This window comes from Colletotrichum karsti, assembly GCF_011947395.1.
Source record: "Colletotrichum karsti strain CkLH20 chromosome Unknown Scaffold1, whole genome shotgun sequence".
NCBI lineage: Eukaryota > Fungi > Ascomycota > Sordariomycetes > Glomerellales > Glomerellaceae > Colletotrichum > Colletotrichum karsti.
The window spans coordinates 424,351-436,709 of record NW_024065901.1 but is presented as its reverse complement, the minus strand read 5'-3'; the positions used below and the strand labels follow the sequence as shown (position 1 = coordinate 436,709).

The 12,359-nt window shown below is 52.6% G+C and overlaps 4 protein-coding genes across 4 annotated transcripts; 2 read left to right on the top strand and 2 right to left on the bottom strand.

Moving 5' to 3' along the window:
* Nucleotides 1-1,401, bottom strand: CkaCkLH20_00090 (TPR domain-containing protein; the record flags this gene model as incomplete). The annotated part of the gene is made up of 4 exons (XM_038882810.1): nt 1-371; nt 438-542; nt 611-1,293; nt 1,349-1,401. 4 exons carry the CDS (start codon nt 1,399-1,401, stop codon nt 1-3), a joined length of 1,212 nt encoding a protein of 403 aa, XP_038751515.1.
* A 716-nt stretch (nt 1,402-2,117) lies between these two features.
* On the top strand, nt 2,118-2,912 carry CkaCkLH20_00089 (cytochrome b5-like heme steroid binding domain-containing protein; the record flags this gene model as incomplete). Its single annotated transcript, XM_038882809.1, has 2 exons — nt 2,118-2,208; nt 2,731-2,912. The coding sequence occupies 2 exons, from the start codon at nt 2,118-2,120 to the stop codon at nt 2,910-2,912; spliced, it is 273 nt and encodes a 90-aa protein (XP_038751514.1).
* A 2,030-nt stretch (nt 2,913-4,942) lies between these two features.
* CkaCkLH20_00088 (uncharacterized protein) lies at nt 4,943-5,194 on the bottom strand (the record flags this gene model as incomplete). The annotated part of the gene is made up of 1 exon (XM_038882808.1): nt 4,943-5,194. The coding sequence occupies one exon, from the start codon at nt 5,192-5,194 to the stop codon at nt 4,943-4,945; it is 252 nt and encodes an 83-aa protein (XP_038751513.1).
* Nucleotides 5,195-8,196: 3,002 nt separating this feature from the next.
* On the top strand, nt 8,197-11,797 carry CkaCkLH20_00087 (uncharacterized protein; the record flags this gene model as incomplete). The annotated part of the gene is made up of 5 exons (XM_038882807.1): nt 8,197-8,301; nt 9,221-9,825; nt 9,967-10,245; nt 10,304-11,633; nt 11,690-11,797. The coding sequence occupies 5 exons, from the start codon at nt 8,197-8,199 to the stop codon at nt 11,795-11,797; spliced, it is 2,427 nt and encodes an 808-aa protein (XP_038751512.1).
* Between the last annotated feature and the right edge of the window lie 562 nt (nt 11,798-12,359).

The following is a 12,359-nucleotide window of genomic DNA, read 5'->3' as shown; positions in this document are numbered from 1 at the left end:
TCACAGCTTCTGCAAGCCAGCCTCAGCCTCAGTCACGCCAGGTTCGAAACCGATCTTCTTGCTCATCTCAATGGCTTGTTGAAAGCGTTTTCGTGCGACATCCTTCTTTCCCAACATAGCAGCAATGTCGGCCATGTTTGTCAAGGCAACAGCACAAGCCTCGTCACATTCTTCCGTACGCTCGTCGCCCTTCACATCCTTTGAGTGTGAGTAAGCATTGCTAGCCCAGTTTTTAGCTGCCTCGAGCAATCCTGCGCGATCTGTCGGCACATCCAGGTTGGAAAGTGCGTCAGAGGTAGAAGGGGCTCCAGGAATGGGATCGACAGGTGTCGTTGTGGGATGCGTAGCAAAGGCTACAGCTAGATTATTCACTAGAAAGATGTCAGCCACATGGCGATATGCTTAGGATAGCCAAACGCAACGCTGAGGCCACATACTGATAGTAACTCGATGACAAGGATCGGCGCAAAGACGCAAGGCGTGAAAAAAGAGGGGCACTGCCAGATGAGGTTGATGTTTGGACGAGTAGTGATCGGCCAGGGCTGAACCAGAGTTAGTAAAATGGCCTTCAAGAAGCAAAGCTTAACGAGAGGACGAGAATTGAACTGACATTCCATCGCCCCGCCAATCTCTTCTGGGCTCATCCAAGGCCCTTCGTCCTTCTTGACACCCTCCTTGTGGCGGCGTCTTGCCTCTGACAACGCAGTTTCGACGGCCCACGTCAACCGCGCCAAGGCATTTTCTGGCTCCAAGACGTGTTCGTCAGAGTACAGCGCACCCAGTTTGGTACTTGTGCCGACAGCCTTCGCAAGTAGCCTTGTGCGCTTGCGCCACAAGTTCTCCGGTGGCTCCTCATCCCCGTCCGAGGCGACAGTGGGACGTTGATCCTCTGATAGTACCTTGACAGCAGGCGGCTTGCCCGACTTATCAACCGTGCCGTCGGCGACGGACTTTTCCAGCCACTCAACCCACTTGATACAATCTTGCAGGACAGAGTTGAGAACCAAAATAGCACCTTGGTAGTTCCCAATTTTCTCCAACCAGGCGGCCGTCTGAATTCTGATGCCAAGCACGTCGTCGGAAAACGGGTCCAATTGGAGTTCGTTGCAGATCTCCAGCGCTTGTTTGTAGTACTTCCTCGCTAGATTCGCGTCGGGGCTGATGTTTGTGTAGTATAGTGCTCTTCGAAGGGCTTTCGCAACTGGCTTCGGGTACTTGGTGAATTGGCGGGCCTGGAAGTAGTCGAAATAAACCTTCACGATGTATATCGCAACACCAGCTAGGCCAGCTAGGCTGAAGAGCAAACACGTCAGTGCTGGGGTCAAGCCTATAAAGCTTAAGAACGTACATCGTCAATGCAAGTATAAGCTCCTCTGGGCTTTCTTTGAACATCTTCTTCATTCCTCGCGGTGTTAAGGCGTTCGCGAGACCCCGAATAGATAGAGCTCGCCGGAAGAATGATGCGAACGTAGGAGGCGGAGGTGGCGGAGGGGTCGAGTTCTGATTCTTCGGCGCATTTCTGGGTGGTCTGGCCGTGCTATTCTGTCTCAATTGAGTGCTTCTGTGGTTCGTCGCGCTTGAAGGAACGCTGGCTCGCAGAATCACCGAGGGTGCCGTGGGCGCCCTCATCGCCCGGTGAAGACACAGGCGATCGATAGCGCGCCACGCCGTGATGCGCGCGGCCGCCATTGTCGTATCGCTTCCTAGTCTGTACTGTTTGTGAAGGTTGTATGTCGGATAGGTAGAGTGCGAAGAGTGAATGGTACGATGCGAAGTGCGACAGGAAGATGGAGTCGAATGACGTACAGACCTGAAAAATCAACGACCAGAGCAATCATTTCGCAGGGGCCTCGAGCTCTTGCTGGTGTGGATCCATTAACTTTTCGCACAGCCAATGGGACATGCTTATTTTCTCCGAGGCAGTCCCCCCACCAAGGTGGTGTCGGATCGTGGGGAAGCTCCTTCGGCATCAGAGGGGCAAATGGCGACCTTCTTCCCCCCGACATCATCATTTGCCTAAATAAAACCAAGCTGTCCACAACACTTGCAGATTATTCTGTGCCCCGACCATATCACCAAGAATATCCCTACTGTTTTCGCACGCATTCACTCACAAAATGGCTGGAAAGTTTGAGCCTAAGAACCCGGTCGAATTGGCACCGCCCAAGGACGACCCCATCACCCTCGAGGAGTTGGCCAAGGCTGATGGTGAGTGACATTCCCTTGCTAAAAGTCCTCCATTATACTGTATAGGTGTTCTGGGTGATGACACGCGATGTGAATTATTGCGGCTGTGAGCTATGGGCGGACGACAGACCGCTTCCTTCACGACGCTGCGTCTGCAGGTTCACAGATTCGTCTTGGTTACCTGTTTATTTAAAAACTCAAACAGAAAGTTCATATATCTTCGTATTTGCGCCGAATCACTTACAGAAATTTGTTTCGTCGAGCTGTTTATCCCAGATTGAGGGTCACGTCGCGCATATCAGAAGTCCTGGTTACCCTTTGCCGTACTGATTTGAGACTCCAATAGGCTCGGACCCCAACGGCAAGACATACGTCGCGATCAAGGTGAGCTCATGATCAATTTTCATGACAAGAACATGTACTTATTTTACTCTAGGGTATCGTTTACGACGTTACCGGAAACAAGGCGTACCAAGCAGGCGGATCATACAACGGCAAGTGCAATTTGAATCGGAGTTCGACTCGATATTAACATTCCTCCAGTTTTCGCCGGAAAGGACGCTTCCCGCGCTCTGGGAAAGACCTCCACGAAGCCTGAGGACGTCAGTGCTGACTGGTCAGACCTGACCGACAAGGAGAAGGGCGTGTTGAACGACTGGATTACCTTCTTCTCTAAGCGCTACAACGTAGTCGGCCGCGTCGCCGGAGCTACCAACACGGAATGAAAGATAAGTGACGGGGCAGAAACGACTCGATCCAAAACTGTGAGGAAACAAATGGTGGGGAGGTCCAAGATATCCTTCGTTTGGGCGTGGGACGCTCTGATGAGCGAGTGTAAACGTAGCCACGTCCTCAACCCAATCACACACCTGTGGCTCTATTTCAACACCAGAAAGGTTTTTGGCGTCGTTGACTCGTCGTTCCCATTCGTGACTATTCTCTCACCCCTCAGTTTCTCCGCCCGCGGCGTGGGGAAGAACTGATCTTGATCCCTCGGTCACCACCATGCGGTCCGACGTCGCATTCTCCTCCCTTCAGCTGGTCGTGCATGCGAAAGCCCTTGAACGCCAAAGCTTATTCGACGACAGACCCATCGCCTGTGGGCTTCTCTCAACACGTCCGTTCGTGCACAGCAGCTGTCGTTCATATGCAATGCCACTGTTGCTGTCTGACCCCCCACTCTAACGTGCACTCAGGCTTGAGGGGTCTCGTGTTTGACAAGCTGGGGGTTCAGCCTTTCCTCCCATCCCTGGAGCACTTGGAACAGGAGCTCCTCAATATCAAGCCCTAATGACTCAGGAAGCGGCAACAGACATGAGCCACCCGGCCGGCGGATTGCTGGGCACTTCGTGGTGTCGGGCGTGGTAACAAATGACGTGTCTTGGACTCGAAGCTTACGCAGTTTATTGTCCCAGAAACATCATCTCGCATCTCAGCTAGGGGAACCCCTTTTTTCTCTCCTCTCATTGTCTCCTCATCTGCAGGATACACGCTTTCTTGCACCAGGGAGCCCGTCCCAGTGGAGCCAACCCAACCGCTTGTCATACAACAGCGTGTGGTCGCAGCTGCATGCGCCCGTGTCGCCAGCTTCACGCAGGAAGGCTGTTTCCACCATTGGCATGAACACCTCAGATTCTGAATGTCGGGGATAAACCATCACCCTACCTGTCCGTTAGTTTATGGTTCTGTATGCATGCATACCTTCCGTTGGGGAGTTGGTAATGCCTTTAGTTGGGCTCAACTATACCCTCTCCCCGGCCCGAGGGCGATTTGAAGGGTATCGGGATTCCTGATGACCTTGGTGACATTATTGTGAGCGAACAGACAGAATATCTGGAAAGAGATCACTTACAGCTGCAGTCCATAGCAAAGTTCACAGTCCATGCTCCGAAGGCGTTCTTCAATTTATCCGATCTGTGGCTTCTTGCCCTAAGGGCTACATGTCAAATTTCTGGTAGTGTAGCACAGAACACAGTGGGAGCCTCATATACAGCTCTCCTGTCATCGAGTCTGGCGGCATATCATTGAACGAGATGTTATTCAACGGGCGTCCCCAAGTATGTATGTGACAGCGCCATCCCCGTTCTAGACTCCTATGCCTGATCACATCTCGGAAACCAAATACTACGAACGGCAGTAGACTCGGAGAATCATCTGGACCACAAGTCAATGTATTCTCGAGGTCGACTCTTTTCTCACGTCACTCCGTGCCAGGTTCGCCGCGCATTTGCATACGTATGTACGAAGTGGATGATGTCTACGGGGAGAATCGAGATACATGTACCACTGCATCTTCAGGCCGCCAATCCCGCCATCCTCCTTCCCTCCCTCCCCCCTTGTTTTCCCTCTAAACCAAGGCAGAAGAAGTGGCACAAAGCCCGACCCAAGGGGCGGAGATATCTGAGACCCGATGTGTGTATATGTAGAAGTGAACACGACGTCAATCAAATCAAGCCATCCCGTCTCGATGCAAATTAATCCCGAAGAAAAAAACGAACCCCCACCAAACTAAATTAGAAAAAAACAATTTTGAACATCGTCAACCTCCCGAACATTCTTGTGCGTTGTGTGTACGCGAGCATGTGAAGGGCTCGATCAACCCAACCGCCCCTTACCCGACGCGTCATCCTAGTTGCTCAACCTTTTTTTGTAAACGACAGCGAACCGAACGATAATGACATGAATCCTTCCTCGAAATACGTTTTCCGGCTTCCGAAAGTTGGCGGCGACGGCGGTGGCTGCTGATCCCCCAACTTCAACCGCGACGGCGCTGGCCACCGCCGACGTACTCTTGCCTCCCGAAACCGGCGGCGACATGCTGGTGCCCTTGCGGGGACTGCCACGCCGAGAGACAGTTATCGCACGGGGTGCTCTGCTGCCATGAGTTGCGGAGAACCTGGACGCTGAAGCATTGGTGGTTCGGGTCGTTGCGGGCGAAGTGGCAGTAGGACTTCAGCCGGACGATGGAGTGGCTGCAGGTGAAGAGGAATTCCTCGAAGTCGCACATTTTGGGCAATGATCGAATCGACTTGGACTCGGTTGGAGGAATGGATGGTACTGGAGTGGTTCTTGATACTTTCGATCGAGCTATCATGGCAGGTTAGCTACCGTCAACATAACTTGAAGGTGACTTACACCAGAGACTGGTTCTTGTGATAGCTCTTCAAGGTTTAATCTTTTGTTTGCGTTTGAAAGATAGCTATTCTGGTCCTGATATTGGGATGAACCTCGATTCAAGGCGTACAGTTGCAAGTCGACAAGTGAATATTTAAAGGGTATGTCTCAGAAACTTGTTTCCTGGAACGCCTGAGAAATGTGATCTTTTATATATACGAAGCTCCACCATTTTCCAGGCCTTTCAACATCACATTAGACCATCACCGTCGTCAAATAGCCGTTTACGTCCAGCTGCATTTGATGATGCCTCAAGGCCGGACACACAGTGTGCCCTAGTGACATGAGATGATTGATTGCTGGCTGGTATCATATGCAGGCTGAGCATGTCGAGGGGCGAGGTCACCGATTCATTAATCACCCTGCTCAAGCCCCAACAGCTACCCTACGTAGATTAGTTTCGACCAAGCCGGGTAGCTGATCATGCAGATTGGATAGAGGCGTCTAGGTCTTTTCAGAAAAAGGCGTTGAACGAGGACGCAGCAGCTACACGGTCCCAATGAACTGGATACCTTGGGAGTTCTGGTCTGCCGGGTTTGGTCTGATTAGCGTCATACTTGGACCGCCAGCTTGTGTAAGGCATGCGCAAAGATGTGAAATACTTATGATCGAATGGCGTCCAAAGCACAGTCGGTCCCTCCTGGACGGCTTCCCTTCTGGACGGCATCCCTCCTGAGGTCAGATTCTCCTCAAGAACCTCACAACTGTATACCTCAGGATGGGCCCCATCTTGTTTCCTAGGTGCGTCTTGCTCATGCAGAAAGCATATCGAATTCCTTGTCGACATCTTAGCGTTGAGGCAAACACTTCTCGACGGCCCCGTGCGGTTCCTTAAGAGGAAGGCTCTTCAAGCTACAGAGGTTTCGGCCGAAGGTGCTAAGTATTCTGATTTCGATCGAATCTTGGACTCCGGTCTCGATTCTCCTCGTATTGGGGCTCGTCTGGGTTTACTGCAGTGTGACATGAGAGGGGAACGTCAAGTACCTGTCTAGAGTGTGGAGCGTGCAACCAACAGCACCCAATCAGCCAAGCCTGCCATTTTGAATTAAGTCAGTTGCATCTTTGCGGAGCGGCCCGATAGGCGGTTGATGAGCAAGCTGAGATGTCGGCTGTTGCCAAGAAGCAGAAGCCGGACAGGTCGATTCCGCCCTCGACGATGCTGGAAACATGGACAAATGATGTGCGGATGCCATCCTATTGGAGAAGGCGAGGATGAAGTGCCCCATCCGTTAGGGATTGGAGCGCCTACTTATCGTAGGGCAAGCGCATCGAGGTATGCGTAGAAGCAGAGTAGTTGCACTCGTCATCCGGTGAAACCGGGGGACAAGTGCCCACCTTCCTCGTCTGGGCTACCCGAAAGGACGACGTTCAAAATCATGCAGGCATCCCTCCGGAGTTTGGCGTACGCCAGGAGCGCAATTTGGTGCCGTTGGGCGGTGCAGGTCATGGATCGGAAGCAGGTCTGGACCCCCCGCGATGAGTTTGGCGGTCTTAAGTGGGGGGACAACGCCGTCGGGAGACAACAGTCTCGAAAAGCAAGAAAAAGTGATAGATCACAATGGGGGAACCGGAGAGCACTCTGTAAAGTTGACCAAATGCACGCTGTTTCTGAGCTGAGAGGAAAGACGAGGATACTGTGCAGAATAACGAAAACCGGATGAGAAGACTCTTCTCGCAAACATCTCCACTGGCCATCAACAAGCTGAAAGGGGCAAATTGCGCGAGACTTTGACGATTATTTTTCGAGGTGCTGAATGCCGTTGAGTGCGCATATGTGATATGGGGTAACGCGCACTTGCGCGCAAACCCGGGAGAAGTGGAAGCTCTCGTTCGCAAATGTGCTCCGCGCAGCTGCTCGGATGAGTGTGAGGGGCCTCGTTGTTGAATTCTCCAACTCTTTCCCGGCGGAATACGACTCCTCTGCGACCTGTTCGATGTCCTGCTGGTTCGGCCTCGCTTGTGGAGCTGCATTATGGAGGCAAGTGGTGACATATGTTGCTACCGTCACCAGTGACATTTCCGATGTTCCTTCTTTCGCTATTGTTACGTACTGCTGCTAAGTTGGTGCTGATGCCGACGAGGTAGGAGTCTCGAGTACTCGATCTCATTCTTAGAAGCTTTCTCTTTTTATGATTTGATCGTTCTCCATTCTCTTCCGAAAAAGAGGTCTGACGACTGGGTTCCTCACGGTCTCCAGACGCTGATATTAATGTTGGTGATCTTGCCCTCAAAGCTAAGGTAGCGCAACGACATTCTTCACAGGAAGCTCTGGGGTTCTAGACTATTGGGGAAAATCAGCTCATGTTGTACAATTGCACACGGCAAAACTTTCCAATACCAGTCAGCCTCGACTGATGATCTCGTGAATGTATGTAGATGTTGCTGTTCCCTATTCTCAGTCCTCGCAGAGTGGCTTCGCGCTGAGAGTGGGAGACTGCAATGTGTATGGTGTGTTAGCGATGGATCGTTAATAACTTAATCAATCGATCATGTTGTAGCAATTTCGGACATCCCACTGGATGTTTGACTCTTCGCTTTGCAAGTGTTTTGTGATAAAAGCAAGTTACACTCAATCCACTGGTAGGTCGTAGTAGCGTGAGGCAAAGTGGAAAAACGAGAGGGATGGCGAACCATCTCGCATAATAATCAAGCAGTAATTATTAGATAAATCGAACTCGCGCTAAATCGAAAGCGGACAGACAGACCTCCGGAAGAGCTATTGATCCAGGGCGAGTTCCTCTACCCGGGCGCACGGCGGGGATTTCTGTCGCTTGATGACTAAAGGCAGTACCCAATATGGCTTAGACTGAGACGTATCACCAAATGAGAACCACAATGGCCAAGAAGCAGAAGTTAGGCAACCAGAGGGACAAGGCGACCGGCTGCCTAGCTGCACACCGAAAAGACAGGGCGGACGACAGACAGACTGCGCCCCTCGTGGTGCGTTGCTCATCCTCATCCCTCCTCACTTGCCGCCATTTCTCGCTCGCCCCGGATGATTACAATCTCTCAACTTCCCCCGTCCATGTTCTGTTCGCCTGATTCATCTCGTCGCTCTTCTTCTATTTCGTCCATTGTCTTCCTGCGAATTCGCCGCACGACTGTATCGCCATCTTCCTCGCCCAGCCACCCTTGTCTTCCCTCTGAGTGAGTGCCTGATCTTGCGCCTCCGTCCATTTCCGGCTCCGAACGACCCACCACGGACCGGTAATTAATTACCTTAAACCACATCAAAAAACCTACCCTTGAACTCGGTCGACCGGCCTTCCGTTTTGCCTCGCCGCACCGTCCGTGAGCTCTCTCGATCTCGGTCGCGCCGACTTCAGGCTTCTCGGTGACAATCGACTGCTGCCTGTTGCGACTAGGCCCGAGTCCGAGTCGACTGCCTAATTAGCACCAGGACACGGATACGTCCGCTTTGGATAAACCGAGTACTCGCTCCCACAGTAATCCAAGGTTGGTGCCCTTGTTTCTTTGCCCCATCGCGCATATCTCTTCATCCATATTCAAGTGACATCGAGCCAGTGTTCGTTGGTCATGTTGATTTTCAGATGAAATCCGAAGTGCAATATCATTTGGACCGCAGACCTGCTCTCACGTCCCGGGTCACATTCCTTCGCAGACCTGTGTAGCTATACAAACATTTAATGTCAAGAACCCAACTAACTCCCGGCCTCATCAGTAGAACATGAACATGTATAGGGGACAACAAGAAGGCTCAGTATGTGACACCCGCGACGCTTTGGATCTTGTCTTTCTCCATCTCGTTCGAAATATACAGTCGAAGGACATGGAGATTTAGCCGACGGACATCAGTACCGGATGTTCAACCATTAGCAGCGCTAATTCTCATGAATAGTCACACCCAACCTCTGACATCTCGGGGCACTCCCCTGCTGATTCGATTGAGCTTTCCCCTACCGAGATGTCGAGACCGATGGGGATGGAGCACCTTATGAAATCGCAATTCCCGTTCGATGTGGCTAGCGTAGCAGGCGCCCGCCCCTCGAACAACATTCCGGAGCCGTACAGTTTGAGGAATTTCTATGCCAATGATGAAGGGCCATGGAATGGCCTTAAAACCGTGCCCCAACCAGGATATGGCATCAATAGCGTGGAAAACCGACGCAACCACTCTGCGTTCAGCGGATGGAGGAGTACCGGGGCCCCTTCCGATTGCGGTACACAACCTCTACAATACCAACCCTCTGACTCTGGCTATGAGAGCAGGGCAAAGCAAAGCGTCGATGACAGGTCTGTCTACGATGAAAACCAGGATACCCAAAGTCTCACAGGGCACGTGTTTGACTTCAATCCGTTCCTGACTACGCCCGGATTCGCTCGCGATACCCCTATGCAGCCATGGCATACTGCAACGCCTGCACCAGTGCAAAATGTCGCCGCCGAAAAGCAACTGGTTTGCCCTGACTGCCATGCTCCCTGTAAGACCAGGTCTGAGCTGAAGTAAGTGTTTCCCCTCATCTGGTACTACACATATGTCATCCTCTTGACTTATGCGGTTTTCGTTATTCTCTTCGCGTTTCTTCGTCACCATATCTTACCTCCATCTCTTGTCATATTCAGTATATACTAACGCCTGATCAGCAAACACTCCCAGCGTCACCGCAAGGCACACAAGTGTGATGTTGAGGGGTGCTCCCGCAAGGAAGGCTTCGGCACGCTCAACGATCTTGAACGCCACAAAACCAGCTGCCACCCCAATCTGCCCAGTTCAGTTCCGCGTTACAAGTGCAACATTGGCCAGTGTCATACTAAAGACAAAATCTGGCCCAGAGCCGACAACTTCCGCCAGCATCTGAAGCGCGTACACCAAAGAGCAGTGCAACCCGATGATGACCTCAGCGGCTTCATCTACCAAGACCAGTATGAGCTACCAAATCCCCCATCTTCTTGGTCTGAACACAGCTAACAGATTTCGCAGATCGCAGAAGCCCACAGAGGCTCTGCGTACGATACAGGAAGACCTCGAAGGGGTGGGGTTCGACCTTTTCAGCTATGTTTCGGACCCCTTGGCCGACGAACTCAACTCATCTGGGGAGCCGATGGAGGACCTCGACGAGCTCGTTCTTGATCCCAACTTGACCAATGTCGAGGGCCCGCACAACATGCCCACGATTCAGACCGAATACGTTCAGCCGAAGGAGATCTCCAGACCAGCATCCGTGTTGAAGCCTATCTCGATGCCACGCACAGAACTTCGTGGATCGCGAGCGGTTCAGCCCCAGATCACTGTCGATCTGACCAAGTCTCTCGAGACGCCACCAAGCCCACAGGAACTCCGCAAGAAATACGTCGCGGATGACATGGATTGCGAATTCAAGGCCTCGCCGTCTGGCGACTCTAGCAGCAGCAAGACCAGCCAGGAAGAGGCATCCTCTCAGGGATCGTCCATTTCCATCGACGACATCGACGAAACAGGCGCACTCAAACTCCTCGAAAAGTTCCCCCACCTTTTCGAGAAGCTCATGAAGGCCCAATCAATCGCGGCACCGTCCACAGCTGAGAAGCCCCCTCCCCCGCCATCGACCGCCGCCTACCACGAATGCCCTCGACAAGGTTGTTCAAAGCTCTTCATGCGCAGATGCGAGCTCAAGAAGCACATGAAACGCCACGACAAGCCCTATGGCTGCACCTTCACCGGCTGCGCCAAGAAGTTCGGCTCCAAAAACGACTGGAAGCGCCACGAGAACTCCCAACACTTCCAAACTGAGGTCTGGAAATGCGATGAACGCCGCACCACCGCCGCCGACGAGGACGCCACAGTGTCTTCGTCAACAGCAACAGCCTGCGGCAAGGTCTGCAACCGCCGTGAGACCTTTCGCTCCCATCTCCTGAAGGAGCACAGCGTAGTCGACGCCCAGAAGGTCGACAAGGCCCTCGATAGGTGCCGCATAGGCCGCAACCACGAGGCGCGCTTCTGGTGCGGCTTCTGCAAAAAGACCGTCGAGGTCACGAAGAAGGGCGCCAACGCGTGGGTGGAACGCTTCAACCACATCGACAACCACTACACCGGCCGCGACGGCGCCGGCAAGAGGGACATCTCGGAGTGGATGAACGTCGACCCCGAGCTGCCCGAGATGGACTTCACGGGCTCGGTCGACGACTCCAGTGACGGCGAGTCGGCCGACGAGGCCGCCGTCGCCCCTCGACAGACTGCCATGTCTTCGAGGAAGAGGAGCGCGGAGGATGTCGATGACGGAGGAAGGGGCCACAAGCGCTCCAGACCGGAGACTCGTGTCATGTGGACTTGCGTAAGTATTTCCTTCTCCTTGGGTCTTGTTTTACTTGTGCTAACGGTCCTTCTTAGTGCGGTTGTAGCAGAGCGGTTGCTCCCGTCAAGTTGCACGACGCGTGCGTCGACTGTTCGCACAGGCGATGCGACGACTGTGAGAGAGAGGAAGTCACAGTGCATTGAACAACAAGCTTGAAGGTTGGAGTAATAGACTACTGCGATGATATCCCCTTGAGGTTTCCTACTTTGTATCTTTCTTTACGACGGGTATGATATAACGACATTGGATACGCCGAGGACGGCGACGGAACAAGAGAATAGCAATGGAACAGGCGGAATCCAAAAACATGAATCAAAATCAACAATACCTGGGCATCATGTTGCCCCCCCTTGGTCGGATTGGTTTCACTACAGAATGTGGAAAGACTTATGTTCTGATATTTCCCAATATTCCCGATATACTACTACTTTTTACTCCCTACCTTAGATGAAAACAACCCGCCTCTGTCCAGCTTTGTTCCCTGATATTCCCAATATTACCGATACACTGCCTCTTCTTACTCTCCACCTTCGATGGACGCGCGCCGGACGAGGCCTGTTCTCTCTTCTTCGTTATCCATCATGATTAGATGATCAGATACAACATCAAGGTATCATTCAAAGCTCGCACATGCGATGACGCGACGCGGGGGGGGGGGGGGGGGGGGGGGGGGGGGGGGGGGGGGGGGGGGGGGGGGGGGGGGGG